At 62.0% G+C, this 24,438-nt stretch overlaps 1 protein-coding gene and 1 non-coding gene across 2 annotated transcripts; both read right to left on the reverse strand.

Moving 5' to 3' along the window:
• Window positions 1-935: 935 nt before the first annotated feature.
• MYO1G (myosin IG) lies at window positions 936-14,349 on the reverse strand. The gene is made up of 22 exons (XM_032430526.1): window positions 14,142-14,349; window positions 12,470-12,678; window positions 12,258-12,351; window positions 11,386-11,551; window positions 11,094-11,147; window positions 10,712-10,807; window positions 10,448-10,567; window positions 9,658-9,882; window positions 9,402-9,547; window positions 8,897-9,011; window positions 8,601-8,771; window positions 8,360-8,430; window positions 7,359-7,433; window positions 7,059-7,191; window positions 6,309-6,475; window positions 5,862-6,069; window positions 3,666-3,889; window positions 3,042-3,186; window positions 2,414-2,518; window positions 2,155-2,268; window positions 1,383-1,537; window positions 936-1,092 (listed from the first exon to the last, which is right to left on the reverse strand). Exons 1-22 carry the CDS (start codon window positions 14,231-14,233, stop codon window positions 936-938), a joined length of 3,042 nt encoding a protein of 1,013 aa, XP_032286417.1. The 5' UTR covers window positions 14,234-14,349.
• A 3,993-nt stretch (window positions 14,350-18,342) lies between these two features.
• Window positions 18,343-18,474, reverse strand: LOC116648579. Its single transcript, XR_004302548.1, has one exon. It is a non-coding gene; the product is annotated as a small nucleolar RNA SNORA9 (small nucleolar RNA).
• Between the last annotated feature and the right edge of the window lie 5,964 nt (window positions 18,475-24,438).

Genomic DNA, 24,438 nt, shown 5'->3' on the forward strand with positions numbered 1-24,438 from the left:
ACTCCACCAAACCCCCTGGAGAGGGAAGTTGACAGTGACCAGGGGAAGCCTCGGGAGCTGTGAGCCCTTCAAGGGGTGGACACCTGCCAAGCTCCCTCCACATCAACAGGGCACAACCAGGCAAGGATGCCACCCAAATTTAGCGTGCCCCAGGAGGGAGGGAGCAGCTTTGAAAGCCAAGGGCCACCTATGGAGTGAGGAGAGTGAGTGGGGGTGCTAGGATGGGGCAGCGGGCAGGGCTGGGGCATTGCGAGGCAGAGGGTCTGGGGAGGGACGCTGCTGGTGAGAGGGAGTGGAGCTGTGTCCACTCTGGCCTTCCTTTGGTTGGCTTCTGAGACCCCCCAGACACAAGGTCCTGCCCCAGACTGTGGGAGGTCCTGGCTCAGGAGTCCCAGAAGTAGGGTTCCTGGGGCCTGGGATGCCCACCCCCAGCAAGGACATAGCCAGCAGCTGGGACAGCGTCTGCCTCAGTGTGTGCTCAGCCAGAGCCCTGCCCGAGGGTGGCCCTGGGACCCCCAAGCTTCCCCAGTGGCCATTCCCCTCCCCTAAGGCAAGGCAAGGAGCCTTAGGGGAGGGAAATGGGCGGTGGGGGGAGACCTCAGCGTGGGAGGAACAGCCTGGGACATAAAGGGCACCGTTTCCTCTCGGGCCGTGGACTCCACAGCCAGCTGGGCCATAGACCGGGGCCCCGGGGGAATGCGGTCTTGCTGCCCCACCAGACTGGGCCCCCAGGCCTCCTCCTCGTCCGGTTCGGGTGACCCCACAGGGGTCAGCGGAGGACGCGGGGGTGACACTTGCCAGGTTGCTGGCCGCTGTGCGGATGTCCACCCACAGACACAAGTCTCGCAGGACACAGACACAACGTTTTATTGCACAGCGCACCGCTGTCCGGCGCGGGGCTGGCGTGGAGGGAGGCCCGGGCGCGGCGGGACAGGTCAGCGGCTCGGCCAGAGCAGCGTGAAGGCACGGCGGCTGCAGCGGAAGTCCGGCTCTGGCTGCTCGGGCTTGGGCTCCACGGAGACGAGGCGCCGGGCCCCGCGCTGGCTCAGGGGGATGCAGTCCGAGACGCGGACCTCCAGGGCCCTTCCCTGCCTGAAGCGGGGGCGGGAGGGCGGTCAGGGGGCGGGGCCGGGGCCGGCAGGGAGGCAGGGCGGGGGGCGGGGCGGGGCGTCGGGGGCGGGGCAGGACGGTCAGGGGGCGGAGCCGGGAGGGAGGCAGGTCAGGGGGCGGGGCGGGGCGTCGGGGGCGGGGCAGAAGGACGGTCAGGGGGCGGGGCCGGGAGGGCGGGAGTCAGGTCAGGGGGCGGGGCGGGGCGGGGCCGGTGAGGCAGCGAGGGCGGGCGGGCGGGGACAGCCGGCGGCCCTCTGCGCGCCCCGACTCACCCCTGGCAGTACGCGGCCAGCACGCCCACCAGCTCCCCCACGCGGTTGTCCAGCGGCGGCCGGGAGCGGTGCAGACACACCACCAGGTCGTCCTGGCCCCGCGCGTGCAGCACCACCAGCTGGTCCCGCCCGCTGGTCACACTCAGCCCGGTCACCTGCGCGGCCGGGGCCGGGGTCAGGGGAGCGGCAGGCCCTCCTCCCCGCCCCCAAGATCCCCGGGCCGCGGCCCGCCCCCAACAGCCTCCCGGAGCCCCCAGCCCGCCCCCTCCGGGTCCCCTTTCCCCCTCTCTAGCTCCGCCCGCAAAAGGGAGGGTTGGCCGATACGCCGCTTGGGAGAACTTGCTCCAGGACGGGACGGAATGTTCTCGATCGACGCCTCTAATCCGGCGCCACCCTCCCCTGTGGCTCTCGAGTTCCTCTTGAGTGTGCTGGTGCGGCCGGGGCGCTGAGCCGTCTGGTTTCCCTCCGTTACATCTAAGCGGCCACCCGGCGTGGCCGGCGCACCAGATGGGCCCCCCACTCGGTTACAGGGACCCCAGGACGAGAGCGCTGCGCACTGCAACCAGTCCCGCGGTCGGGCCGGACACCCCCGGGCCGCCATGTATGTGGGGAAGAGGGGCCCGGGGCTCGGCCCCCTGCCCCCCCTGAGCAACAGAAAGGCCCCACCATCCTGAGCTGATGCTGAGTTCTGGAAAGCTCGGGCCTTCCCAGGTAGGCGCGAGTGCAGGGGCCCTGCAGACGTCCCCACCTCCCCCGCCCCCCCGGGGCTCACCGCTTCCAGGGGCAGGGCCCGCATCACCCGGTACTGCCGGCCGGGGTCCAGCTTGTAGACATGCCGGTCAGTGAGCAGGAGCGCCCGGTCCCGGCTCTTGTTGAAGCGATTCACCTGCGGGACAGGCGATTTCGGGATCACCTGTCTGGCCCCAGGGCCTCCTCTCCCTGGACCCCTTTTCTCACGGACTGAGTTGGATCTGACCACTTCTGAAACCTCTGCCCCAGGCTGTCGATTCTCCCCTGGTCCCACACCTCACCTTCCGGACGTGACTGGAGAACAGCACGGTCCCAAAGCTGTCCTTCTCCCGGAGTGCCTTCAGTCGCTCAGCGAACAGGCCCGAGGCTGTGGGGTTGTCCATGGCCTGAGGACAGATGGGGGCTGCTTGACCACGCTGGACCAACAGCGAGTCTGGTGAATGGGCACCCCGTCCCTCACCTCGCGAGCCAAGCCAACTCAGGCCTTGAGCCAGCCTCCCCTGGGTTGTCTGAGGGCCCCGCGCCCAGACCCCTGCAGCCCTGGGTTCTGGTCATCCCTGAGCCCTCCATAGCTGCCCACTGTCCCAGAAGCTGAGAAGGCAGGGTCCCGGGGGCCAGGGAAAACCTTGAGCCCCTGAACCTTCGTTCACTGTAGAATGGGGCCAGGGGCATAGCTCAACGTGCCCGTGCGAGGGCCAGGGTGAGCCAGGGCATGGGTGCAGGTGGGGGGGGGGGCGCAGAAGAGAAGGTGCTCAGTAAAGCCCAGAGGCCAGGGGCAAGGGCAGAGGGGCATGGCCCACAGGCCGGACAGACAGCAGGCCCTGGGAGAGGACATGTGGGGTGGACACTGGCAAGCTCTCAGCTCTGAGCCCCTCCTTGGTGCCCAGTTTTCATGGCCCCGACACTCACAGAGGACAAGTAGTCCCTGACCCAGGCCCGCCGGCAGCCCCAGTCCTGCCGTAGCTCCTGCAGGACCCCCATGGCCGCCACTTTGGCCTTGATCTGGGCCATGTCTGAAGGTGGGATGTTCTTCACCAGCTGCCGGGCCCGCCACCTAGAGGGAACCGAGTGGTCAGATGGACCCCATGCAGCCCTCACCTTCCCCACCCCGGTCCTACCCCCTCACATCCATGCCCTCTTCTCGCTCCCTTTTCCCCACGGGAGAAGGCCAAGCCTCTCAGCCTGGCACCGGCCATCCTGATTTCGGCCTCCCCGGTCTCTGCAGTGGCCCCTCCCACTCTGAGGACAGTGCGGCCTCCTGGAGAACTCCTACTCAGCCTTCAAAGCTCTGCCCAAACGCATCGTTCCCCCCTATTCCCTGTCGCAGCCAGCCACGCTCCCCTCCAGGCCTCCAGCAAGGAGATATCAGGGCTCTCCAATGACGGCGGGGTGTGGGGACCCAGTTACTAGGCACAGCCTCTTGTTTTCCTGCTTATGAAGTGGGGCTTGTGGGGTGCAGATGGCTGGTGCGGGTGTTCAGTGGGCGCTAGCCGAGCGGGGAAAGTCGAAGGGGCGGTGGCCGCGGGCTCGCACCTGCAGAACAGCGCCTGGCAGGTGTCCTGGAACGGCTGCAGCACCGCAGGGGGCGGCGGCCAGACGAGGTCTCGGCCGTAGTGGGGGGGCTGCCTCGCCGCCTGGAACCGCCGCTGCAGCTCCGCCAGGTGAGCGCGCACCTTGTGCCTCCGGAACCAGCGCATGATGGTGTAGACGGCCCGCAGCCGCCGGCAGCGCCACCTGGCCAGTGTGCCGCGCCAGGCCTGGGGGGCAGCCGGGCTTCCGTCAGTCCGGCCAGGCCCCGCCTCCCTGCTTGTCTCCCTCCCCGCCCCCGCGGCCGGCCCGCCTCCTCCACCCTCAGCCCGGTGCTGCGCCGGGGACCTGCCCACGACTCCGGGGGGCCGCCTCCGCCTGGCTGCAGGTTGCTTCCCAGGTGGGCACAGGGCCCCGCTGCAGCCTCTGCCTGACTCGGGAGAGCTGCCCTCCCCACTCCATGTCCTTCCACCTGGCACCTGCAGGTGGGGGTGCTTTCCCCTCCGCCAGGCTGCCAACTGTCACCTGGAACCCGAGCTGGCCCAGGTCTGACCTCCAACTCGTAGACGCCCTGACATGGAAGAGTACCCCAAGAATGCAACCATTAAAACCCAGACCGGGAGCCCTGCACGGCAGGCAGCCCAGGGGACCCGCAGATGAAAGTACACTTAAGGAACCTGACTCAGACCAAGGAGAGGACAGCAGTGTGGACAGTCCTGGAGATGGTGGGGCCGCGAGGACCCAGTGTGAGCGTCCCAAGTCCCATCTCTGTGACCACGGCATGGTGTCACGTTCCTAAAACCAACCCCTCCATGTTAGGGGAGTAGCAAAGCTCACAGCTAAATGCAGTGTGTCACCATGGGTAATAGTGGGATACTTGTGGGAATTCGAATACAGGCGGCATATTATTCAGATACGGAGATTATGTCTTGTCGGTGTTAGGTTTCTCGTCTGCTGACCTCAGCGTGTTCAGAAAAGGGAACGTACTTGTCCTTGAGACATGTGTGCTGAAATATTGAGGGGGGCCGTTACTTTAGAAAATCATATAAACATAGGTGTATGTGGGTGTGGGGACAGACACACACACAGAGATGGGGTGGGGAGAGCACACGATTGTAGCAATTCAGGTGGATGGTAAATCATCATAGGCATCTTTTGACTTTTCAGTAGGTTTGAAACATTAAAAATAAGTTAGGGGGAGAGATGGAGGAATTCCGGTCCTTTGGGAATACTTACTAAAATGACTCTAAACAAAATGATTTGATGGGGTGCCCGCAGGGCTCAGTCAGTTAAGTGTCCGACTCTTGATTTCGGCTCAGGTCATGATCTCAGGGCCATGAGAGTGAGCCCAAGTCAGTGCTCAGCGGAGAGTCCGCTTGGTATTCTCTCTCCCTCCCCCTCAGCCCATCCCCAGCTCACATGCTCACGGTCTCTCTCCAAAATGAATAAATCTTTTAAAAAATGATTTGCTTAAAAATAACTGGGATGGGCTGCAGGTGTCTGCACAAAACCACACACTGGTCACGGGGTGGCACAGCTGATGCTGGGGAGTAGGAGGGGGAATTTTCTCTAGGTCTGATATCTTTCAGAGTCAAGAGAAGAAAAGAAGGGAAAAGATAAGGAAGGGGGATGCCTGGGGGGCTCAGTTGGTTAAGCGTCTGCCTTTGGCTAAGGTTATGATCTCGGGGTCCTGGGATAGAGCCGCAAATCAGGCTCCCTGCTCAGCGGGGAGCCTGCTTCTCCCTCTCCCTCTGCCACTCCCCCCACGTGTGTTCTCTCAAATAAACAAAAAAGAAAGAAAGAAAGAAAGAAAAAAAGAAAGAAAGAAAAGAAAGAAAGAAAGAAAGAAAGAAAGAAAGAAAGAAAGAAAGAAAAGGAAAAAGAAAAAAGAAAAGAAGGAAAAGGAAGGAAGCCAGATTCCTGAAAATCATATTTTGAGCACCTGGATCCACCTGGGCCTGAAGCTGATGACCACGGACTGAGGTAAACTAACCACACCCACACCTTTTGCTTAAGTCAATTTCAGTCCTGGTCCGTCTCCTGTCAGAGGAGATTCCTGTGGTGTCTGGAGGGGTGCCTGCGGGCCCCGTTGGTGCATGCACAGCCCCCACTCCAGGGGGTGCACGCCCCTCCCCCCTCCCCCCATGGGTGCACCCCTCCCCCTCCCCCTCCGCGGTAGGTAGGCACCCAGCCAGGCCCCACCTTCTGCAGCAGCAGCACGATGATGGGGATGAGGCGTGCGCGGCTCTGCTCCAGCGTGACCAGAGTCTGGGGCGAGCGGATGAAGAGCTTGGTGTGGCCGAAGGCCACGTCCCCTTGCAGCCCATGCTGCTCCAGGAGGGCACTCACGGCTGCCCTGTCAGAGCCCAGCAGGTGATTGGGCCACGTGTACTCACAGGTCATCTTGTACCTGTCACCGCAGGACAGGGCAGTGGGCGCTGAGCTCTGGATTCGACACGCCCAGCACCTGCCCACCCCGTCCCCTGGGTCACACAGCGTCCTCGCTGTCCGTGCTGTGCGTGTCTGCATCCGAGAAGCACTGGCCGGGTCTGGGACCCTCTGCCCACCCGTCCGACTCCTCACAGGATCCTGGGCCATGGGGGACAGACAGGCGGGGAGATGGAGCTCCGGGGTGGCAGGGCGCAGTACCTGAGCAGGAATCGAGGGTAGGGCTGGCGGGAAGCGAAGCCAGCCCTCCGGACCCGCACATTCTCCAGCAGCCCCAGGTACACGACCTGGTGGCGACAGTGGTCCTCGTCCAGCCTGGCAGCCACCTTGTCCTCATTGGGCTTGATGCAGCGGACATAGAAGGGCTCCTACCACAACAGAGGACACGCAGGGACACCGCCATCAGCCTCTGTGGCCGCAGGGCAGGTGTGGAGCTGTCCCTCCCTGCCGGCTGCCCAGGGAAGAGGCTCTTGCAGGGGGGAGGGGAGGCCGAGCGGCTGGGTCAGGAGGTGGTAGGGCAGCCGGGAGCCCTGCCGGCCTGCAGAGGCCAGGCTGAGTCTCCAGATGTTCTGTGGTTAAGCGGGCTCTGGTGTCCCCCTGCTGCCCCCCCCCCCCCCCCCTTTGGGCCCCAAGCTCCGCAAGCAGCTAGCGCCGCCTTCCTGCCCTGTGAGCCCCGCCCAGCCCCTTCCTGCCCAAGAGGCCGGGAGGACAGGGGAAGGCTGTTCAAATCTCACGTTTACTCAAGCCTCAGCCTGACCCAGGACCTCTTAACTTGCACGGCGGTGGGTTCCTCCTGGCTGGGGTGGGGGTGGGGATGCAGCTCACAGCAGGCGGGAAATGAACACCACCTTGCCCGTGATGTGCAGAGGCGGTGGGGGCCCAGTTTGCCGGCCAGGCACAGACAGGAGGACCTGGAAAGATCCAGGGCGGGGGCGGGGGCGGGGGGAGTACCTTGGAGGCCAGGTTTTCTACCAGAGCCACCATGGAGTTCTTGAAGAGCGTGCCAGCCGTCAGGGGGCGCTTGGTCACTTCCGTGATGTCCTGCTGCCCGTCCGGCCACATAGCCCGCAGGGTGGGGTCCGAGCTGTAGACACAGACCACATAGCTAGCCGCCCTGGAGGGCAGCCCTCGCCCCAGCTCTGCCACTGGAAAGCTCTGTGGCCTTGGTGTCAAACCTCAGGCCATCAGCCCATCAGACAGGTGTCAGACCCGAGTGTACGAAGGCCCCCCCGGCCTCGGGCCCCCACGCACCTGTTGTACATCAGCCGCTTGAAGTCCTGGAAGAGGTGGTCTCTGTTCTTGTCGATGAAGCCCTCCACTGAGTACCTGTGGGGCCAGGGCTGGTGAGGGGCAAGGGGCCTCTGACAGGCCCAGGAAGCCCCTCACCCCCCTCTCCTGCCTCTGTTCTCTTAGGCTAGCCTCCCTGCCTCCGCTCCCACACCCGCTCTCTTTCGCAGCACGTAAGACTCCTTCCCTCACAGGTGTCTCTCCAGGAGGATGGGTCGGTGCTCATGCCCACCGCACTGGCCCCTGGCTCTAGCGCACTCGTGCTGGGTGGCCTGGGACCAGGGACTTCACCGGTCTGTGCCCCAGTATACATGCCAGGCCCAGCTCAGTGCCTACTGCTTCTGTCAGTGTCGGCGGTGGTAGTTATACCCAGGAGCTCCCGAGGCAGTGCTCTGCTCTGATTCTGTAGCACTGACAACCTCGGATTCCTCGTCTGGCCCTTCGATGACAAAAGGCTAGGAGGCCCAGTTCCAAAATCTCCCCGCACCTGCCGCTCCCGTGCAGACTCAGGGCAAGGGGTCTGACCTCTGGCGGCACTGTCCTCCCCACGTGTCCTTGTGAAGGACACATTAGACACGTGTGCCTCCGTGAGTCACCTCAAGTCCCACTCAGGACGAAGGGAGCACAGGTAAGTTAATAATAACGTCACGGAGATTTCTGGAGGATTCCTGAGGTTGGTCCTGAGGGTGCGCCCCCAGGATGGGCACCGTGTGCCCGGCGCTTGCTGGAAATGCGGACTGTGGCCTGTCTGCCCCTCAGCTAACCGCACCTCCATCATAGCGTGCCCCTCCCCCAGGCACTGCCCAAAGTGGAGCCTGGATACGGGCATTTTTTAAAGCTTCCAGAGGCTTCTACAGCAGCCAGGGCCGAGGGCTCTGATCTTAACAGCCCCGTTTCATGCTTTCCACTCCTGAATCTGGTGCCAGGCGCGTCTTCCGCGTGCTAAGAAGGGGAGGGGTCCTTACGTGACGTCCCCCGCATAGTGCTTGATCCGGAAGTCTCGGCCAAACTCCATGGTCTTGTCTGTAGGGCAGAGCTGGGGAATGGGGTGGCGCGCCAGGGTCACGGCACAGGGCGGAGGTCTGTGCAGGGGACAGTGCTGCAGGGGCCGCGCCGAGAGCGGCAGCACCGTGCCTGGCAGGGGTGGGGGTGCCGCCCCGGGACCAGCTGGGGGCGGGGCTTGGGGCGCCGGGGGCAGCGGAGCACCTGGCGGCTGGTGTAGTGCGGGTGGTGGCGGTGGTGCGTGTCCAGGCTCTGCAGGAAGATGCGGTCGGTGATGGTGCCCGCGGCGCTGCAGGCCTCGTCCAGCACGGCCAGCACGCCGCGGTGGGGCCGCTCCACCAGCTCCACGATGGTGGCGTTGTTGAAGTAGTCCACCTGGGCGGGGCGTGCGGGGCGGCTCCCAGTCTGCCCGCCGGCCACCCCGCTTGCCCCCCGCTTGCCCCCCGCTTGCCCCCCGCGGCCCTCGCAGCCCCGCCCGCGAGGCCCAGGCCGGCACTCACGCTCTGCCAGGCGATGCCCTCCCGCTCGTACTCCTCCTGCTCCTGCTTCAGGATGAGCTGGATGAAGAGCTGCTGCAGCTTCTCGTTGCAGTAGTTAATGCAGAACTGCTCGAAGCTGCGGCGGGCGCAGGGGCCGCACGGTCACGCCCTGCCTGCCGGCCTGGGGGCTCAGGCTCCGTGCGGAGCGCGGGCGTCGGGGGCAGGCCCCTCCCCCCGGAGCCCGACGGCAGGGGCGGTTCTCCCCCTCCAGTCCCACCGCGGGCACGCATGCTCCCCAGGGGATTGGGGGTCGTGGCCATGGGACGCGAGCCCCCAGTTTTGCCTTCGTGGGCACCGCTGGACGGGTGGCACAGCTGAGGCAGGCTCGGGGGCCTGAGCCCGGGGCCAGGGACTGGCCGGGACAGACGCCGGACATCCGGCTCCCCAGGCCAGCGGAGCTCCGCAGGACCAAGGAGGCCCTGGGGGCTGGGGTCAGAGCCGGGGACGTGGTGGTCGGGCTCCCCACCTGTTGACAGGGAACACCTCAAAGCCATAGATGTCCAGCACACCGATGACCGTGTCCTTGCCGTCTCGCCGGGGGTCCCGGCCCCGGGTTTCCATGACACCGTTGATCCGGTTCACCACCCACTCAAACAGCCGCTGGTACACTGCCTGGGGAGAGGCCAGGATCCAGCTACTTCCGGCTGCCTCCATCGTCGCCTCCTCCAGGAAGGCCCCCTGGGTGTCCCCGCCTCACTCCCCACGGCCTGCCCCCAGAGGACCTTGGCACAGGCGTCCCGGGCATAGCTGGCCTCCGCCGCAGTGTGGCCCTTCTCAATGAGTTCCCTGCCTCCCGAGGCCACCGTACGAGACAGCAGGCAGCGCAGCACCGAGTCCCGGGGCGTGGCCGTCAGCTCGGCCACATGGTCCACCAGCAGCTCCTCAGCCACGGCCAGGTGCCCCTGCTCCCGCCCGGCCGCCTCCGTCTCCACAAACTCGATGTTTCCCTGGGGACGGGGAGCCAGGACAGTCAGGCTCCGCGTCCCAGTGGGGCTTGCCTGCACACCTCTGCCCAGGGAGAAGGAAGGAAAGACCGGGCTGGGGGTGTGGCAGGGCCTGGCTCCGGCCACCGACGCAGCCCTGGATGCGGGAACGGCCCCTGGAGCGCAGCAGAGCCTTCTCCAAGGCTTCCTGCCCAGAACATCAGGTCCGTGGTCCCCCGCCGTCGCCTGCGGCTGCGATGCACCCCCTGCTCCTCAGGCCGCCTCGCAGGGAATGGAGGCCCGGACGTGCTGTGTCCAAAGCCAGCCAGACCGCATCTGCACAATGTCAGCGCTACCGAGCCTGCACTTCGGGCCTGCTCAGGGCGGGCTCATCCGCTAGACAGACCCGGCGTGTTGCAGGCCTGACCCGCCCGTCTGGGCGCACAGAGCCCCCAGCTCCGGGCCCGGCCTCCGGGAGCCGTGCACTCAGCCCCATGGAGGGCAGGATGGGCCCGCTACGTGGCTGGGCCGTCCGAGGTCAGTCTCCTTCTCCAGGGGCGGTGGCCCCGCAGCCCCCGGCCAGGCTCACCAGGTGCAGTATGGCCGCCAGGATCCGGTGCACACAGCCCACCTCCTCAGCACGGAAGCCGATCACCCGCATGGCTTCCATCACTGCCAGGTAGTGGCCCCTCTCGTCGCTCTCCAAGGCCTGCAGGACGAGGGGCTCAGCACCCCGGGGCCACGCAGAGCCCCCGGGGTCCTCCCAGGGAGTGCCTGTTACATTGGGGCGCCAGCAATCCTGCTGAGTGCCCGCACCCAGGACCCCGGAAGGCGGAGCCCTGCCCCCACTCACACTGAGCCCTGCGCCCTGCCGGGTGAAGTTGTACATGGCCGGGTTCCTCTGCAGGTGCAGGTTCCGCAGCTCTGCGTCCTCACAGCCCCGCAGCACCTGGGGGCCCGCAGATCCCTGGCTCAGGCCCTCAGAACTGCAAAGACCCCCCCAAAGCATGCCGGAGGACCGACACAGGGGAGCTCAGTGCTGGTGTGGACACCGCCTGAATCCAGGCAGACGCCATCTCACCCAGTGTAGACACCACCCTGCTGGTGTCCCGGGAGATCCCCCTCCAGTGAGGGCGGGGGACTGGGGGGATCACGGCAGGGAGGGGGGAAAGGGACTGAGGGCGGGGCCATCGGAAGGGCTTCCTGGGCGCCCCCACACTCCTGCTTTGGTTCACCTGGTAGAAGGCATGGAAGTTCCGTTCGCCCACGTGCTGCTTGAGGACTCGAGACTGTGGAGGGAGGGGCAGATGGGCCCTTGCCTAGGTTGCAGCACCACCCAGGGGACCCCACCCAGGGGACCCACCCAGAGCCCCTTGGGCGGTGCAGGCAGAGCCTGGGACCTCAGAGGAAGTGTGTCCCCGCCCCCTCCCCGGGGCCCCAGGCCTGGGAGGGTCAGCAGGAGGCCTGTGGCCTCAGGACCCACCTTTGGGAGGGTCAGCGCGGGAGGCCTGTGGCCTCAGGACCCACCTTCTCCAGCAGGTAGCTGTGAATGTGACCCCCGATGGGGTCCCCTTTAAAGTCGAAGTTGATGTCCATGTACTTGCCGAAGCGGCTGGAGTTGTGGTTGCGGTTGGTGCGCGCGTTCCCGAAGGCCTCCAGCACGCACGTGGACTTGAGCAACACGTCCTTGACCCTGTGCGGGGCAGAGGGGCCGGGCTGTAGGGCACAGACTTCGTCCAGGGACTGTGCCTGCCCAGCACCCCTGCCCGAGGCCTCCCATGGCGCAGGCTGGGGACCGGCTGGGAAGGCCCCCTGCCCGGTGCTGTGCCCGGTGTGGCGAGAAGGGCAGCTCCTCACCTGGGCGTGCTGCCGCCTGCCGAGAGGAGCTGGAGCTGCACACTGCTCTCCACCTCCCGTGGCAGGGTGGGCAGCGGCCAGCCGCCGGTGCCCCCCGCCCCTGGAACCCCACCTTGCCCCTCCCGACAGGAAGAGCTGGGGCGCTCACACAGGAAGCTGCTCCACGAGGCCCCACTGGTAACAGCCGGTGAGCAGCTGGTGAGGAGGCGGACAGGCGGGCCCTGATCCAGGTCCAGGCCCTTCCTGACCATCTGCCCAGCTTCTCCCTTCCGTGGGGTCTCCTGTGAGGGGCCCAGCCCCCGTCTGTTGGCTCCGTGCACCTTGCCTCTTCCCTCTTCCTAGTGGCGCCCCCCCCCCCCCCCCCCCCCCCCGCCCCGTGGCACGGGGCCCTCCCTCTGCTGGGTGGACGGGTTCTGGGCGGGTCACCTGGAGCCCTCCTGCAGAGGAGCCCTCTGAACTTGGCCTGAGCCAGGCTGACTTCCCTCTTTCCCTCCAGGCCCGAGGCCCAGGGCCGCCCCTGCGCCAGTCCGGCCTGCTCTCACCTGTCCACCTCGGCCCTCTGGCTGGGGTTGGTGACGGCGGCGATGTACTGCATGATGTGCTTGCTGGCTTCCGTCTTCCCTGCCCCACTCTCCCCTGCCAGGCACACGGTGCTCAAACAGAAAGAGTGGCCACTCCCCTTGACCAGCCCCCCGGGCGCCCCCTCCAGTGGGGTCTGTGGAGGCTGCCCGGGCCCCAGCCACCGGGCAGGTACCTGAGATGACAATGCAGGTGTCCCTGGAGCGGCGCTTCATTGCCCCGTAGGCGGCATTGGCCACAGCGTAGAGGTGTGGTGGCCGCTCATAGAGCTCGCGGCCCTGGTACTTGGCGATGGCCTCAGGCCCATACAGGGGCAGCTCCTGGTAGGGGTTCACGGACACCAGCACCTCGCCGATGTAGGTGTAGATGCGGCCCTTCTCGAACCTGGCACAGGCGGGGCCAGGCCTCAGCGCTCAGGGCTGTGGGGACGCACACCCAGGTGCTGGGGCGTTGGGCCCATGTGGGGAGCCTCGGGGGCCCTGGCCCACCCCAGGGCTGAGAGTAGGAAGGAGTGCGGGTTGACCTGACCCTTCCCAGTGCCATCTTGCTGGAATCCCACCCCCACTGCAGGGTAGTGCTGGGGCCGATGCTGTTCCCTGGGGGGGCCGGGGGGGGGATCCTGACAGCACAGAAATCTCCACCACCAGATTTATGAAGGGATAGGTAGAGCCAAGGGGTGGAGGTGGAGAGGAGAAAGGGGCTGGAGGCTGAGGGAGGGGCCTCGGGCTGTTTCCTGTCTTGAGGCCTGGGTGGGGACCCAGAGGCAGCAGGGGACCCCGCCCAGCCCCACCCAGATGGCTGGGACTGGGAGGGGCTCAGGGAGGGGGCCTGGGGATGCAGGGGCCGTCCTCCCCCCGCACATCCTCCTACTTCTCAACCCTTCCTTTTGGGAACTCAGGCTCCTGGACCTCTGTCTGCCCCTCTCTTGAGCTTTCGGCCAGCCAGCTCAGCTCCCGCTTTGTCTGGGACCCGCCCTTCCCTGGCAGCTTGTGGTCTGTCCCCCGTCAGTCAGGGGTTCCTCTTCCTCTGCTGCCACTTCAGACAAGGGAGTTCCCCCGGCGTGCTCCCTCCACACCCTCTCTCATCTGCCCCCCGCCTGCCCCCCTGCACCCTGTGTGGCCTGGGCTCAGGGCTTCACTGTTAAAACGGACACGGTCATGCCTGTCTCACAGGCTAGTGTAGAAGAACGACATGAAATTATGCTTAGCTTTGTGCCCCATACAAAATAGCCCATTTCCTGTCCTCTAACCTCAACAGTGTGCTCAGGGGGCCCCATCCCCTAACTCTGCACAGCAGCCGCCCTGTCCTCCCGCTGGCTGTCCAGGATGAAGCCATCCAGCTGTCCAGCTCCTGGGGGCCACCCCATCTCACCATTCCCTGGCTCCTCCAGGGCAATCAGACCCCATGTCACTTCTACCGGCCACGCCCTGTGGCACCCATGCACCTCCCCCCCAGTGTCATTTCAGCTTGTCCACCTGCACCCCGGGACAGCGCTTGCCCCCTTCTCTGAGAGCCCCAGGGCCCAGCATGACCCCCAGCGGCAGAGGGACAGTGCACCCAGTCAGGGGGACGGGCACCTGCCTGTCCCTGCTGGGCAGGAGGAGCAGAAGACACCCAGGCCATGTGGGAGGCAGGGGTCTGGGAAGCCCTGTCCAGCACTGGCTGGCCGCCCTGGCCTTGGGAGGACTGTCCTCTCGGCCCCCCGCCAGGACCCCCTGCCGTCACCCATACAGTGGTGCGGTGGTCCAGGTGGGTGTGTGTGCAACCCCACTCCCGCCCCTACCCTGGGCTGATGGAGACCAGTGAGCCTGGGGGCCCGGGAGAGGACGTCAGAGCCCTATGTCTACCTGAGCTTGAGGTTCTCCATGAAGTCCTCCATGGTCACTTGGTCCAAAAGCACAAAGTCGGGTTTGCCGCACTCTGGCCCTTCCTCGTCCATCCTGCTATCGGGAGGCACCCAGGCCAGGTTACCCCGGCCTTCCTGTGCAGAAGGGTGGAGGGGAGGGTGCTCCGAGCAGGCTCAGCCCTCCGGGCCGCCTCCGAGCGGTGCGGTGAAGTAGGAAGTGGGTTCTGGTCCCAGGGAGGGGCTGCCCTCCCCACTTGCTGCTCCCTCCCGAGGGGCTCTGACCCCGGCTTCCTGGTTCCCGCACCCAGAGGGCGGGCACGCCTGACAGTGAGCCGGGTGCTCCGGAGGGTTCCTGCTGGCTTCCTCAGTAAGCTCTGACGCTCTGTGGTCTCCGCGCCTACCCCTCACCCCAAGCAGGGGCGTCACCTGTGTGGCTTGACGCCGTCCCGGCTATCAAACCTCTGTTAACAGCCAGAGCTCCACACTAGGTGCATCTTCCACTAGGTACGCTGTATCTTGATTAAAAAGTGGGAAATGCTGGTGCCCAGGCCTTTGGGGCGGGGCCTCGGGTAACAGTCTTCAAAATGTGCAAGACCACAGCAGGATGTAAATGACAAAACCAGCTTCACGTCACACTGCACTGCAGGGCTGGCGGTCTGGTTCCTCAGACTGGGATTCGGAGTCGGGCGGCAGGCCCAGACCTCTGCATGTTACCCAGAAGGCTGTCCCTGAGGTCCCCGCCTGTCCCACCTGCTTCCTCACAGCACCGTTAGAAGCCGCAGACTGGCTGGCTCAGGTTTGTCTCCAGACAGCCTCCTGGACCCCATGGCATCCTCCAGGCGGGCAGTTCTCTCTCAACTCCCCCCCTCCCCGCCCCCCAGCCGGGGAGGCCAGAGTATTTGCCACAAGTGAGTCATCCACACGCTGCCTGGGGGATTCTGTACTCGAGAGGCTCTTGTAGTAATTGCCTTTCAACAAGCTCACTTTTTAAACTGAAAAAATTGACACGCAAGTTAAGGTTTTTTTTTTACCCTTTCAAATTCATTAGGATGAATACACACGCAGTAAGATTGGGAAGTGCTTATTCAAAAGCCTCATAATCCAGACCTGCGCCCTTGTGCACCATCCCAAGGGGCTGTTGTCCTGACCGTTCCCTCAGGATTCATTCATCCTCCCAGCTCTGGGGATCCCCTCTGCAACCCCCTCTGGGGCTGGTGCTTTTGAAGGGCTTTTCCACACCAACGCTCCGGAGAATCTGGTCCCGGGGTTTTACTTCCTCAACCTCTCAACCCATGGGTTCCTCTAGCCCAGGGTTTAAATTGAAAGGAACAACTCAGCCCGTGCTCTGAAACCGCAACTTGATATGATTCTCACGTCACTGGATAGTTTTGGGTTTTTCCTGGTAGAAATGTCAAGACCATTCTGAGGTTGGGGATTTGGCCCCTGGGCGGACCTTGCTGTTGGGCTTTAGACCCTGCCACCGTGACCTTGAGCCTAACTGCGGGGTCTGCACCTAGGACTTACGGCCCATGCCTCCTTTGTCCCAAGGCTGGGAGAACATGGCATGTCTTTTCCCTGCCTGGTCTGTCTCCCCTCCTCTTGGGTGGGACAAACCCCTTGGAGGATTTCAGTTGGGGCACCAAGCAGGAGGGCAGGGGGCTGCTGGGGACCCCACCCTGGCCCCTGCTGTTGCCAAGCCCCCTCCAGTTCCCCTGCTCACTGAAGACTCAGGTCCAGCTCATCTCAGGACATGCAGAACTGCGGGTTGCTGCAGGGAAGGGCCCCACCAGGGCACCTCGGAGGCCACCTCCCGCTCTTCCCATCAGGGTGTGTGTATGTGTGTTGGGGGTGCAGCTGCCATGACATCAGGAACAAACCGAATGTGAAAGTGTCCGGCTGTGCCTGGATGTGTTACTTTTCAAATGAAGCCAACTGGGCATGTGCATCACTCCTACATGGACACACTTCTGTGTGCCCACGTGTGAAGGTGAGCCTCGCTCCCAAGTCTGACCTGCACTAGGGAGGAGGACAAGAGGCAGACGAGCCTGTCAGGCAGCAGAACCCATCCAGGATCCCCAGGGCAAGCTCCCGATGGCAGGTGTTGGTAGCCCATCACCTACTCGGCACTCTGCAAACACCCGGGCGTCAAGCAAGGAGACACCTCGGGGCTGAAGGAGTTTGGCCGCCACTCCCTTCACGGCCAGGGATCCCGCTCCTTGTATCTAGCACACGGAAAGGAGACACAAGCCGATCGCAGCACACGCTGAAAAGACTGTTTATTAACCACCCCTTGTTTCCCGCACAGAAGGTCAGAGGGGCCTGGGCCCCGACACACAGCAAGAATCCTCGTTTCCGGAGCAGTGTGGCACCCAAACCTGGGGGCAGAGAAATGTCAGTCAGATGTGCACACCAGGCCCTGAGCTGCCCACTCCCCAGCCTGGGCCCGCACCGGAAACCCCCTCTCCTCCCTGAACGGGAGCCGGCGAGGACGCACACCTGCTTAGACAGAAGGGGGCACGAGAGCCGCTCAAACCCAGCTGCACCCTCACGGGGCATGTCCGTGTGCAGGCCACACCCCAGGGTCCGCTTCCTCAGGCAGGAGGAGGAGGCACGTGGAAACAGCTTGGAGGCTGGCTGTGAAATCAAGTGACGTGAGCACACAGCCAGGGACTAAACGCTGGTTGCCACAGAGAGACAGAAAGGAACTAAAAGGAACTGAACCCGGATGCCCCTCCTGACCCCACAGTGGGCTGAGGTCTCTGTGACGGGACGTGGCAGCAGCCTGACTTCCCAGGCCAACACACCACTGACCCAGCAGGGTCCTGGGGAAAAGGCTGCAGGTGAAATCCAAAACCACAGAGTCCACCAATGCTGGGCCACAGAATCGGGGCCCCAGGAGTCCAGGTACTAGACCACTGCTGTGCAAAAACAGTCTCATGAGCTTGAAGGCAATGAGCCTCTGGGACTCAATCACCTGACTTGAGATGGGAAGGCCAGACCAAGTCGAGAGTTTTGAAATTCTTCTGGGGGCGGGGGCTCACGGAAATGAACAGAAGACAAGCCTCTGCAGCATACTTACCGCTGCAGACCCCAGATCAGCCCCGCAGACACGGACCAGGCCACCTCTCGGCGCTCTCCAGGCTCTGGCCCCTGGGGATTCCTGCTGCTGGAACAGCGGGGGAGGGCAGACACCACGTGTCCTGTGCTGGGGCAGGGACCCAGAGCAGAGCCTGCTGGGGTGGGGCGTGCCGGTCAGAAACGGACAAGGGTCTGATGTATACCCTGCCCCCCCCGACAAGGTAGCCCCCCAGTTTCAGGGATGCTGGTAGGACACGTGAGGCTCTCCGATCAGAGACAAAGACAGTTGATTCTTCCCACAGGGTGACACAGGGGAGCCAGGGGGCACCCAGCACATGCGGTGGCCGCGCGGTCCAGGAAAGCCAGACCTCTCCCAGCAGAGAGCAGGCCTGCTCTGGAGGGAGGCACTACCTCGTCCATCCGCGGCTGTTTGCTACTCCAACATCCTTGAAAAGATGGGCCGAAGTTCAGCCAACGCCATGCTCCCAGGACTGCAGACACGGGAGCCTCAGGGAGCGTCTCCCGCGCGCAGCTCACAGGCCGGTGTGTTCAGCGTCTGCACCTGGACTGAAGAGGCAGACCCCAAGTTTGCCAGAAGCCTCGAGCGCGACGGAGATGTGGCGTGACCGGCCACCCAGAGGAGCCAAGAGCTACGCGGCCCTGCCATGAGCATCCTGGCCCACCCCTGACCACACCCAGCGGCGCTCAAACCCAGGCAGGGACCCAGGGGCACCCCCTCCCACCTACGCTTCCCACCCGCTTCCAGATTCCACTGCTCCGTCCAGGTCAGGAATCCGGAAAGGAGCACACGGTGGGCCTGCAGGGGCCTGGCATTCCATCGCGACCTGCGATTTTCTGGCTGGGCGACCCTGGGCCCCTGTTCTGTACTGGACCGAGACCACCTCACGGTGGTGCTCAAAGATCTGAGCTGGGCGAAGAATTAAGGTTTAGGAGGTGGGACACAAGCAGGAGTGTCTTCCCCTGCCGAGCCCTCCCCCCGCCGCAGCCCTGCTTAGAACCTCCCAGCACCTGCCATGCGGGTACCGAGAGTAAGAAACCGAACTCCAACGCCTATGAGCTTCATCCAACAGCAGTGGCACGTGGCCACCGAACCAGACACGGGCACCTGTCTGAAATTTCTATAACCTTGCTCTGGACGGAGCAGGGCAAGGCCTCAAACCGTTTCAGGATGCTCTCGCAAGCACTGCAGGAATGCACAGGGTCACCCCAGACCCGAGCACGCTGGAGGCTTGCAGCCCACATGCCCCGGGCACACAGCGGACACTCGGTACCGGGGGCAGATCGGGGCTCCAGGTCGGGCAGCCCTAGCGAGCGGGCCGGACGGCAGCAGCGCCCTGCGCGGTGCCCCCCGCGGCCCCGACACCCCGGAGCAGAAGCCGAGTCGCAAGCCCACGGGGTACCCGTACGCCCAGCCATTACCCAGAGCGGCGTCTCCCTGCAGTCTTCCTGGCACGGAGGCCGCCGCTCCGCTCATACTCCGCAGCCGCGGGCCGGGCGGGTTCCGCGAGGGCTTCCCGCGACAGCCGGGGGCCGGGCACCGCCGCGAGCGGGGACAGGCGGTCAGCGCACGCCGCGGTCGGCCGACCCCGGGTCCCCGCCCCGGCGGCAGCCGCGACCCCATCCCTCGGAAGCTCGGCTGGCGCCCCGCACCCCGGCCGGAGCTCACCCGGCGGTGGACGCCGCCTGGAACCCCGACGACCTCGGATGGCATCGGATGCCCGCGCCGCCCCGAAGCTGCCTGCGGCCGGAGACACAAGGAGCCCCACGCACAGCCGCGCGCTGCGTCATCACGCAGCCCCCCGGAAGCCGGCCGCAGTGACGTCACGCGGGCGCCGGGCGCGCGTGCGACCGCAGGGAGGACGCGGGCGGAAGTCCCCTAACGGCTGAGGGGGGCGGTCGGAGAGCCGGCTGCCGCGTTCACATCGGGGCGCACGCCGCCGGGGCCGCCGCTGCACTGCCGTCTGCGGACTGGTGCGCGTCCCTGGCGGCCCCCTGGCGCCCCGTGTCCCGGCTGGTTAGGGGCCCCCGCCCTCCGCGGGGCTGGGTTCGTCGAGCGCCGTCGGACAGCGAGGTTGCGCTCTGCCCTCGCATCCCTTTAGCGGGTTGCCCGGGATGCGCATCACTCTCTGGTTTAATAAAAGTATCTTCTTTTCTGCCTTTGTGGAGAGGTCGTCTGGGCCGGGAGGAGATTTGGGTTTTAATTCGATCCCCCCCACCCCCACCGGCGGAGGAACCCACAAGGGAAGGTATTGAAGCTGGAAAGGTGCAGCGTGTTGGAGATACAGCGAAGCGTTGTAGGGTGGCAGGGTGTTCTCCGAGAGGAGAGGTGGGCAAGGACTGCACGCTCAAGGGTCTTGAGTATCAGGCTAGGAAGGCGAGAACGTGTTCTGTAGGTAAAGAAGCCGAGCAGTACTTGAAACTCATTTTGCACCTGCTAAATTCATTCAAACATTTTAGAGTATACAAACCCAATTACATATTTTATTAAATCTCTTGAGACCGGGCAGGACTATTACTTCCAGATTGATAACATGGAGAATAACATTCAGCCAAAGAGGTTAACAAGGCTAGGGCTTGGTGCACGTTGTTCCAGCTGACTTCAGTGCTGTTTGTCGCCCGACACTCTGCCATGAGATAAAGAGAACCAGGAAGGCACATGGTTATGGATTATGGAGGGCCAGGGTATGGCTGGGAGGGTGTATATTTGTGACCCAAAAAGTTGGGCTCCCCCAGGACTGAAAGAGAAGAGCTTTTTTCTTTTTCAAAGATACTCATTTATTTGACAAAGAGACATAGTGAGAGAGGGAACACAAGCAGAGGGAGTGGGAGAGGGAGAAGCAGGCTTCCCGCCGAGCAGGGAGCCCGATGCGGGGCTCGATCCCAGGACCCTGGGACCATGACCTGAGCCGAAGGCAGACGCTTCACGACTGAGCCACCCAGGCGCCCCTCTGAGTTGTTTTTTGACACACGCCATGCAGCACTTCATACCATGCTGGGTCCGTGATAAATCCAACGCGTTGACTTGCTTAATGAAGAAAAGAGTTTCTTCAAACACTTCGAGTGAATTCTCAATGAATTTGTAACTTCTAGTTTCCAGGCCTGTACACGATGAAGGACCAAACCAGCTCTAGATTATAACGCCTCCTCAGAAGCATGGCCATGCTGTGTGGCCTTCCGTGGGAGACCCTGCGGGCTGTACTTTGGTGTTTCCTTGGCTGTAACTATGTATTCTTCCAGAGCCAAATTGCTAATATTCTTTTCAGGCATATATCCCAGTTGGCTTGGAAGAATAATGGAGTTATTCTTTTGAGATGTGGATTTGGAGAAAGTTCTTTCCGATAGTCTGATAGTTAAGAACTGCTGAGAGGTCTGTCTCTGTGTCCGTCTCATGCAGCCTCCCTGTACAATGCAACTGAGCTTTGATTATGTGGTTTTTGATATTTTGGCACCCTTTCTTATTACTTGGAAAAAAATTTCCATGGAGCATCTTCCCATCTCTAATGAATTTTATTATCATTTTAGAAAAAAGCTCTTCTGGGGCGCCTGGGTGGCTCAGTCGTTAAGCATCTGCCTTCCGCTTGGTCATAATCTCAGGGTCCTGGGATCGAGTCCCACCATCTGGCTCCCTGCTCGGTGGGAAGCCTGCTTCTTCCTCTCCTCCCTGCTTATGCTCTCTCTTGCTCTCTCTCTCACTACCTCGGTCACTATCTGTCTCTCTCTCTCTCAAATAAATAAATAAAATCTTAAAAAAAAACAACAACAACTCAGAGACATCTAGTTAGTTATTTGCTAGCTATTTTGTTCTCATGAGGGAGATAGTGGATGGGCGAGAGGGACAAGAAAGAAAACACTAAAGACTTCCCAGCCTTGGGAACAGGGAAAAGATGCACTAAAAACAAACAACAACAACAAACCCCACACCAATTAGTTGGAATCTAGTCAAGATGTGAGTTGGGGAAAACTATCTTTGAGCAGGCCAATTGAGGATAAATCTTCAGTTGTTCAGGGCTTTCTTGAAAACTCGAGTCTAGTGGGAAGGCATCTGTGTGAGACCCCGTCTAGGTAACCTCAGTGCCCTCCCATCTTAGTCTGGTCAGGTGTGGGTCATTTGTCTCACTAGGACTTCTTGGATACAAAGAGGAATACCACAGAGTCTCTAAAGGACCTTACAGTCTAGTAGAGAAAATGTCCTGACATGGTTAACTCTAGCATGAGGACATGCAAAGAAAGTGCTCTGGGGCTGGAGGAGGGAAAAATTGCATCCAAAGATTTAGTGGAAGAGGTGATACTTGAGCTGGGTGAAAAAAACCAACAGCTAGGTCCACCAGGGACAAACCAGGCATCCAACAAAGTTTGGTTTATTAATCTGCTGCAAAGAGGGAACCCTAGAGAAATCTGGGGGTGTGTCTCATCACGAGAGTAGATAGGCAATTTTGTAAGATTTGGGATTGCACTGAATAATTCTTTTTTTTTTTAAAGATTATTTTTAAAAAAGATTTTATTTATTTGTCAGAGAGAGAGAGAGCGCGCACACAAGCGGGGCGGAGCGGCAGGCAGAGGGAAAAGCAGGCTCCCCACTGAGCAGGGAGCCCAATGCGGACTTGATCCCAGGACCCTGAGATCATGACCTGAACCGAAGGCAGACACTTAACGACTGAGCCACCCAGGCGCCCCTGCACTGAATAATTCTGAGGAGGAGAAGTGAGGGTCAGCTTTAGATCCTTGCTGTCATGAAGTGCAGACAACTTAGTAATTGGGTCTCAGTTTTTTTGGGGGGGAGGGGCAGAGGGAGAGACACTCTCAGGCAGACTCCCCGCTGAGCTTGGAGCCTGTTGCAGGACTCGATCTCACGACCCTGAGATCATGATGCGAGCTGAAACCAAGAGTCAGATGCTCAGCCGACTGAGCCACCCAGGCACCCCGGGCCCAGTCACTTTTGTTCATGAGCTGGGGCCACAGAGGGGGCTCTGGCAAGAAGAAGGAGGCCCTCAGGACACAGCTGAGGTGCGACCTTGGGAGAAATGCTGTTTTCCGTTAACCCTGCAGCTGCCTCATCACTGTTGATTCTGAGAAACTGAATATACACCTAGACAGTGGCCAGACCGTTTATAGAAATAGGCCCATGACCTGCTGTGGCTTGCCCAGAAACCAAACCCACCTCCACAGAAGCCTGCCCAGGAAGCCGACTGCTGGAATTCAGACTGCTGTGTCTAGTGACGACCAGGAAGCCACACAACGCCCCATCACAATCCACATAAGCCAGATGTACCAGCACTCGGTCAACAATTGACATCTTACCTACTTTTGTTCCCTGTTCCAACTCAGAGAACAATAAACACATGGGATGCCCCACGTCTACTTAGCTTACCTCTAGCTCCCTCAGGCCCACAGCCCCCATCAGGGCACCCCTGAGTCCCCCTTTTTCTGCCATGAATCTCTCCCCATCCCTGCCTGCCTTTCGGCCTCTGCCAAACCAAGGGAGGCAGGGACTCCCTCATTATAGCAGGCTCTGGACAAATAGCCTTTGCTTGTTTTCATTGGTTGGTGCTCGTTATTTCCCCAATAGTATGGGGGTGCAAGGAGCTCCTGGGTTGGTGAGCACGTGGAGGTACTGGTAGAATAGCGTACCCCGAGGGGCATGGAAGCTCCATGTGCCCTTCCCTACACTTTGCCCTCGGTATCTCTTCCATCAGGATGTTTCCCTGTACCCTTTATCATGTCCTTTTATAATAAATCGATAAACAATAAACTCTTCTCCCGAGTTCTGTGAGCCGCTCTAGCAGGTTCATTGACCCAAGGGAGGATCATGGGAACCCCGATTCATAGCCAATTAGTCCGAAGCACAGGTAACAACTTGGACTTGCTGTAGGCATCTGAAGTGTGTGTGGGGGGGTTCTTGTGGGACTGAGCCCTCAACCTGTGGGATCCAATGCCATCTCTGGGTAGATGGTGCCAGAGTGAGTTAAAGTGTGGGACACCCAGCTGATGTCACAGAATTGCTTGGTGTGGGGAAAACCCTCACACATCTGGTGTCGGAAGTGTTGAGGGAGTGCTAGCCATGTAAGAGGAAAGGAGATGCAGGAGGAGAGTGGGTTTTTCCTAAAACACAGGCTAAGAGGAGTTAGTAGTGTTCTTGGCTGCGTTGCCGAGTGAGAAGTATGTACATGAGTGGGAGACCCGGACTATCAGGGCTTCGTGCTGTGGTGGGAGACTAAAGACCAGATGCGCCGCCTCGTCTGTGTGCGGGGATGTTGCTGCTAAATGAGTGCAGACCGTAGAGTGAAAGATAATTTCCCCCACCTCTGCTTGATGTGCCGAAGGGGCTGGAATACCTTTGGGGGTGCTTGAGACTATCAAATAGGGTCCAATCAGAAGACAGAAACAGGGCACAGGAAAGGCTGACTATAAAGAATTGTTAAGTATAATAGGGGGGTGGGGTAACAAGGGATTGGCTAGTAAAAGGAAAGAAAACTCTGAAGAATACAGATTCTGCAGGTGCCTGCCAAGGGAACTCCCTGGAGCCAGGCAGCAAAGCCCTCTCCTCCTGCACCGCCTCCCAGCGGTTCCTTTTGCACAGCTCTGGGACCCCGGGCCACCTGGCGAGGGAGGGATGCTCAGAGGGCCTGGCTCCATCCGGCCGCGCAGGAAATGAGTACGCACGGGAGCTGGAGATAATACACTCACCACCGGCACAGGAGCCAACACTCTAAAACCTAAGTCGAGACGAGCACCCGTTCACATGCCAGCTACGCTGCAAGGTTCTTACTGGCAGCTTGGCTTGGTGGCAAAACCGTGCCCGGCTGCTGCTGACTCCAACCCGCAGGGTGGCAGGCAACCCGCCGGACTGTCTGGCCTCGGCTGTAAAAGGCGGGGCCGCTATCCCGGTCACTGTGAAGGTGCTACGTTTTGTTCAGACAGAGCCCAGGCGTTGCTTGTCACGGCCTTTCCGCCTTCCTCAGAGTTTGAGTAACACAGGCGTTGGAGAGGAGGAAGTCTCAGAAAGGGGCTTCATTGAGACCCCGGGAATGAAGGGGCAAATTGAGAAAGAGAAAGGGAAGTGGCTTCGCCCCGCAGGCCCCGCCCCACCCACTGGCCACGCCCCAGAGCCCCTCTTCCACCGGCCCTGCCCACCAATATGCAGGCCCCGCCCCCACCTTCCTGCCGGCCCCGCCCCCATCCTCATCCGGTCCTCACCTTCC

Source organism: Phoca vitulina, unplaced genomic scaffold (genome assembly GCF_004348235.1).
Source record: "Phoca vitulina isolate PV1807 unplaced genomic scaffold, GSC_HSeal_1.0 scaffold44, whole genome shotgun sequence".
NCBI classification, from domain to species: Eukaryota; Metazoa; Chordata; class Mammalia; order Carnivora; family Phocidae; genus Phoca; species Phoca vitulina.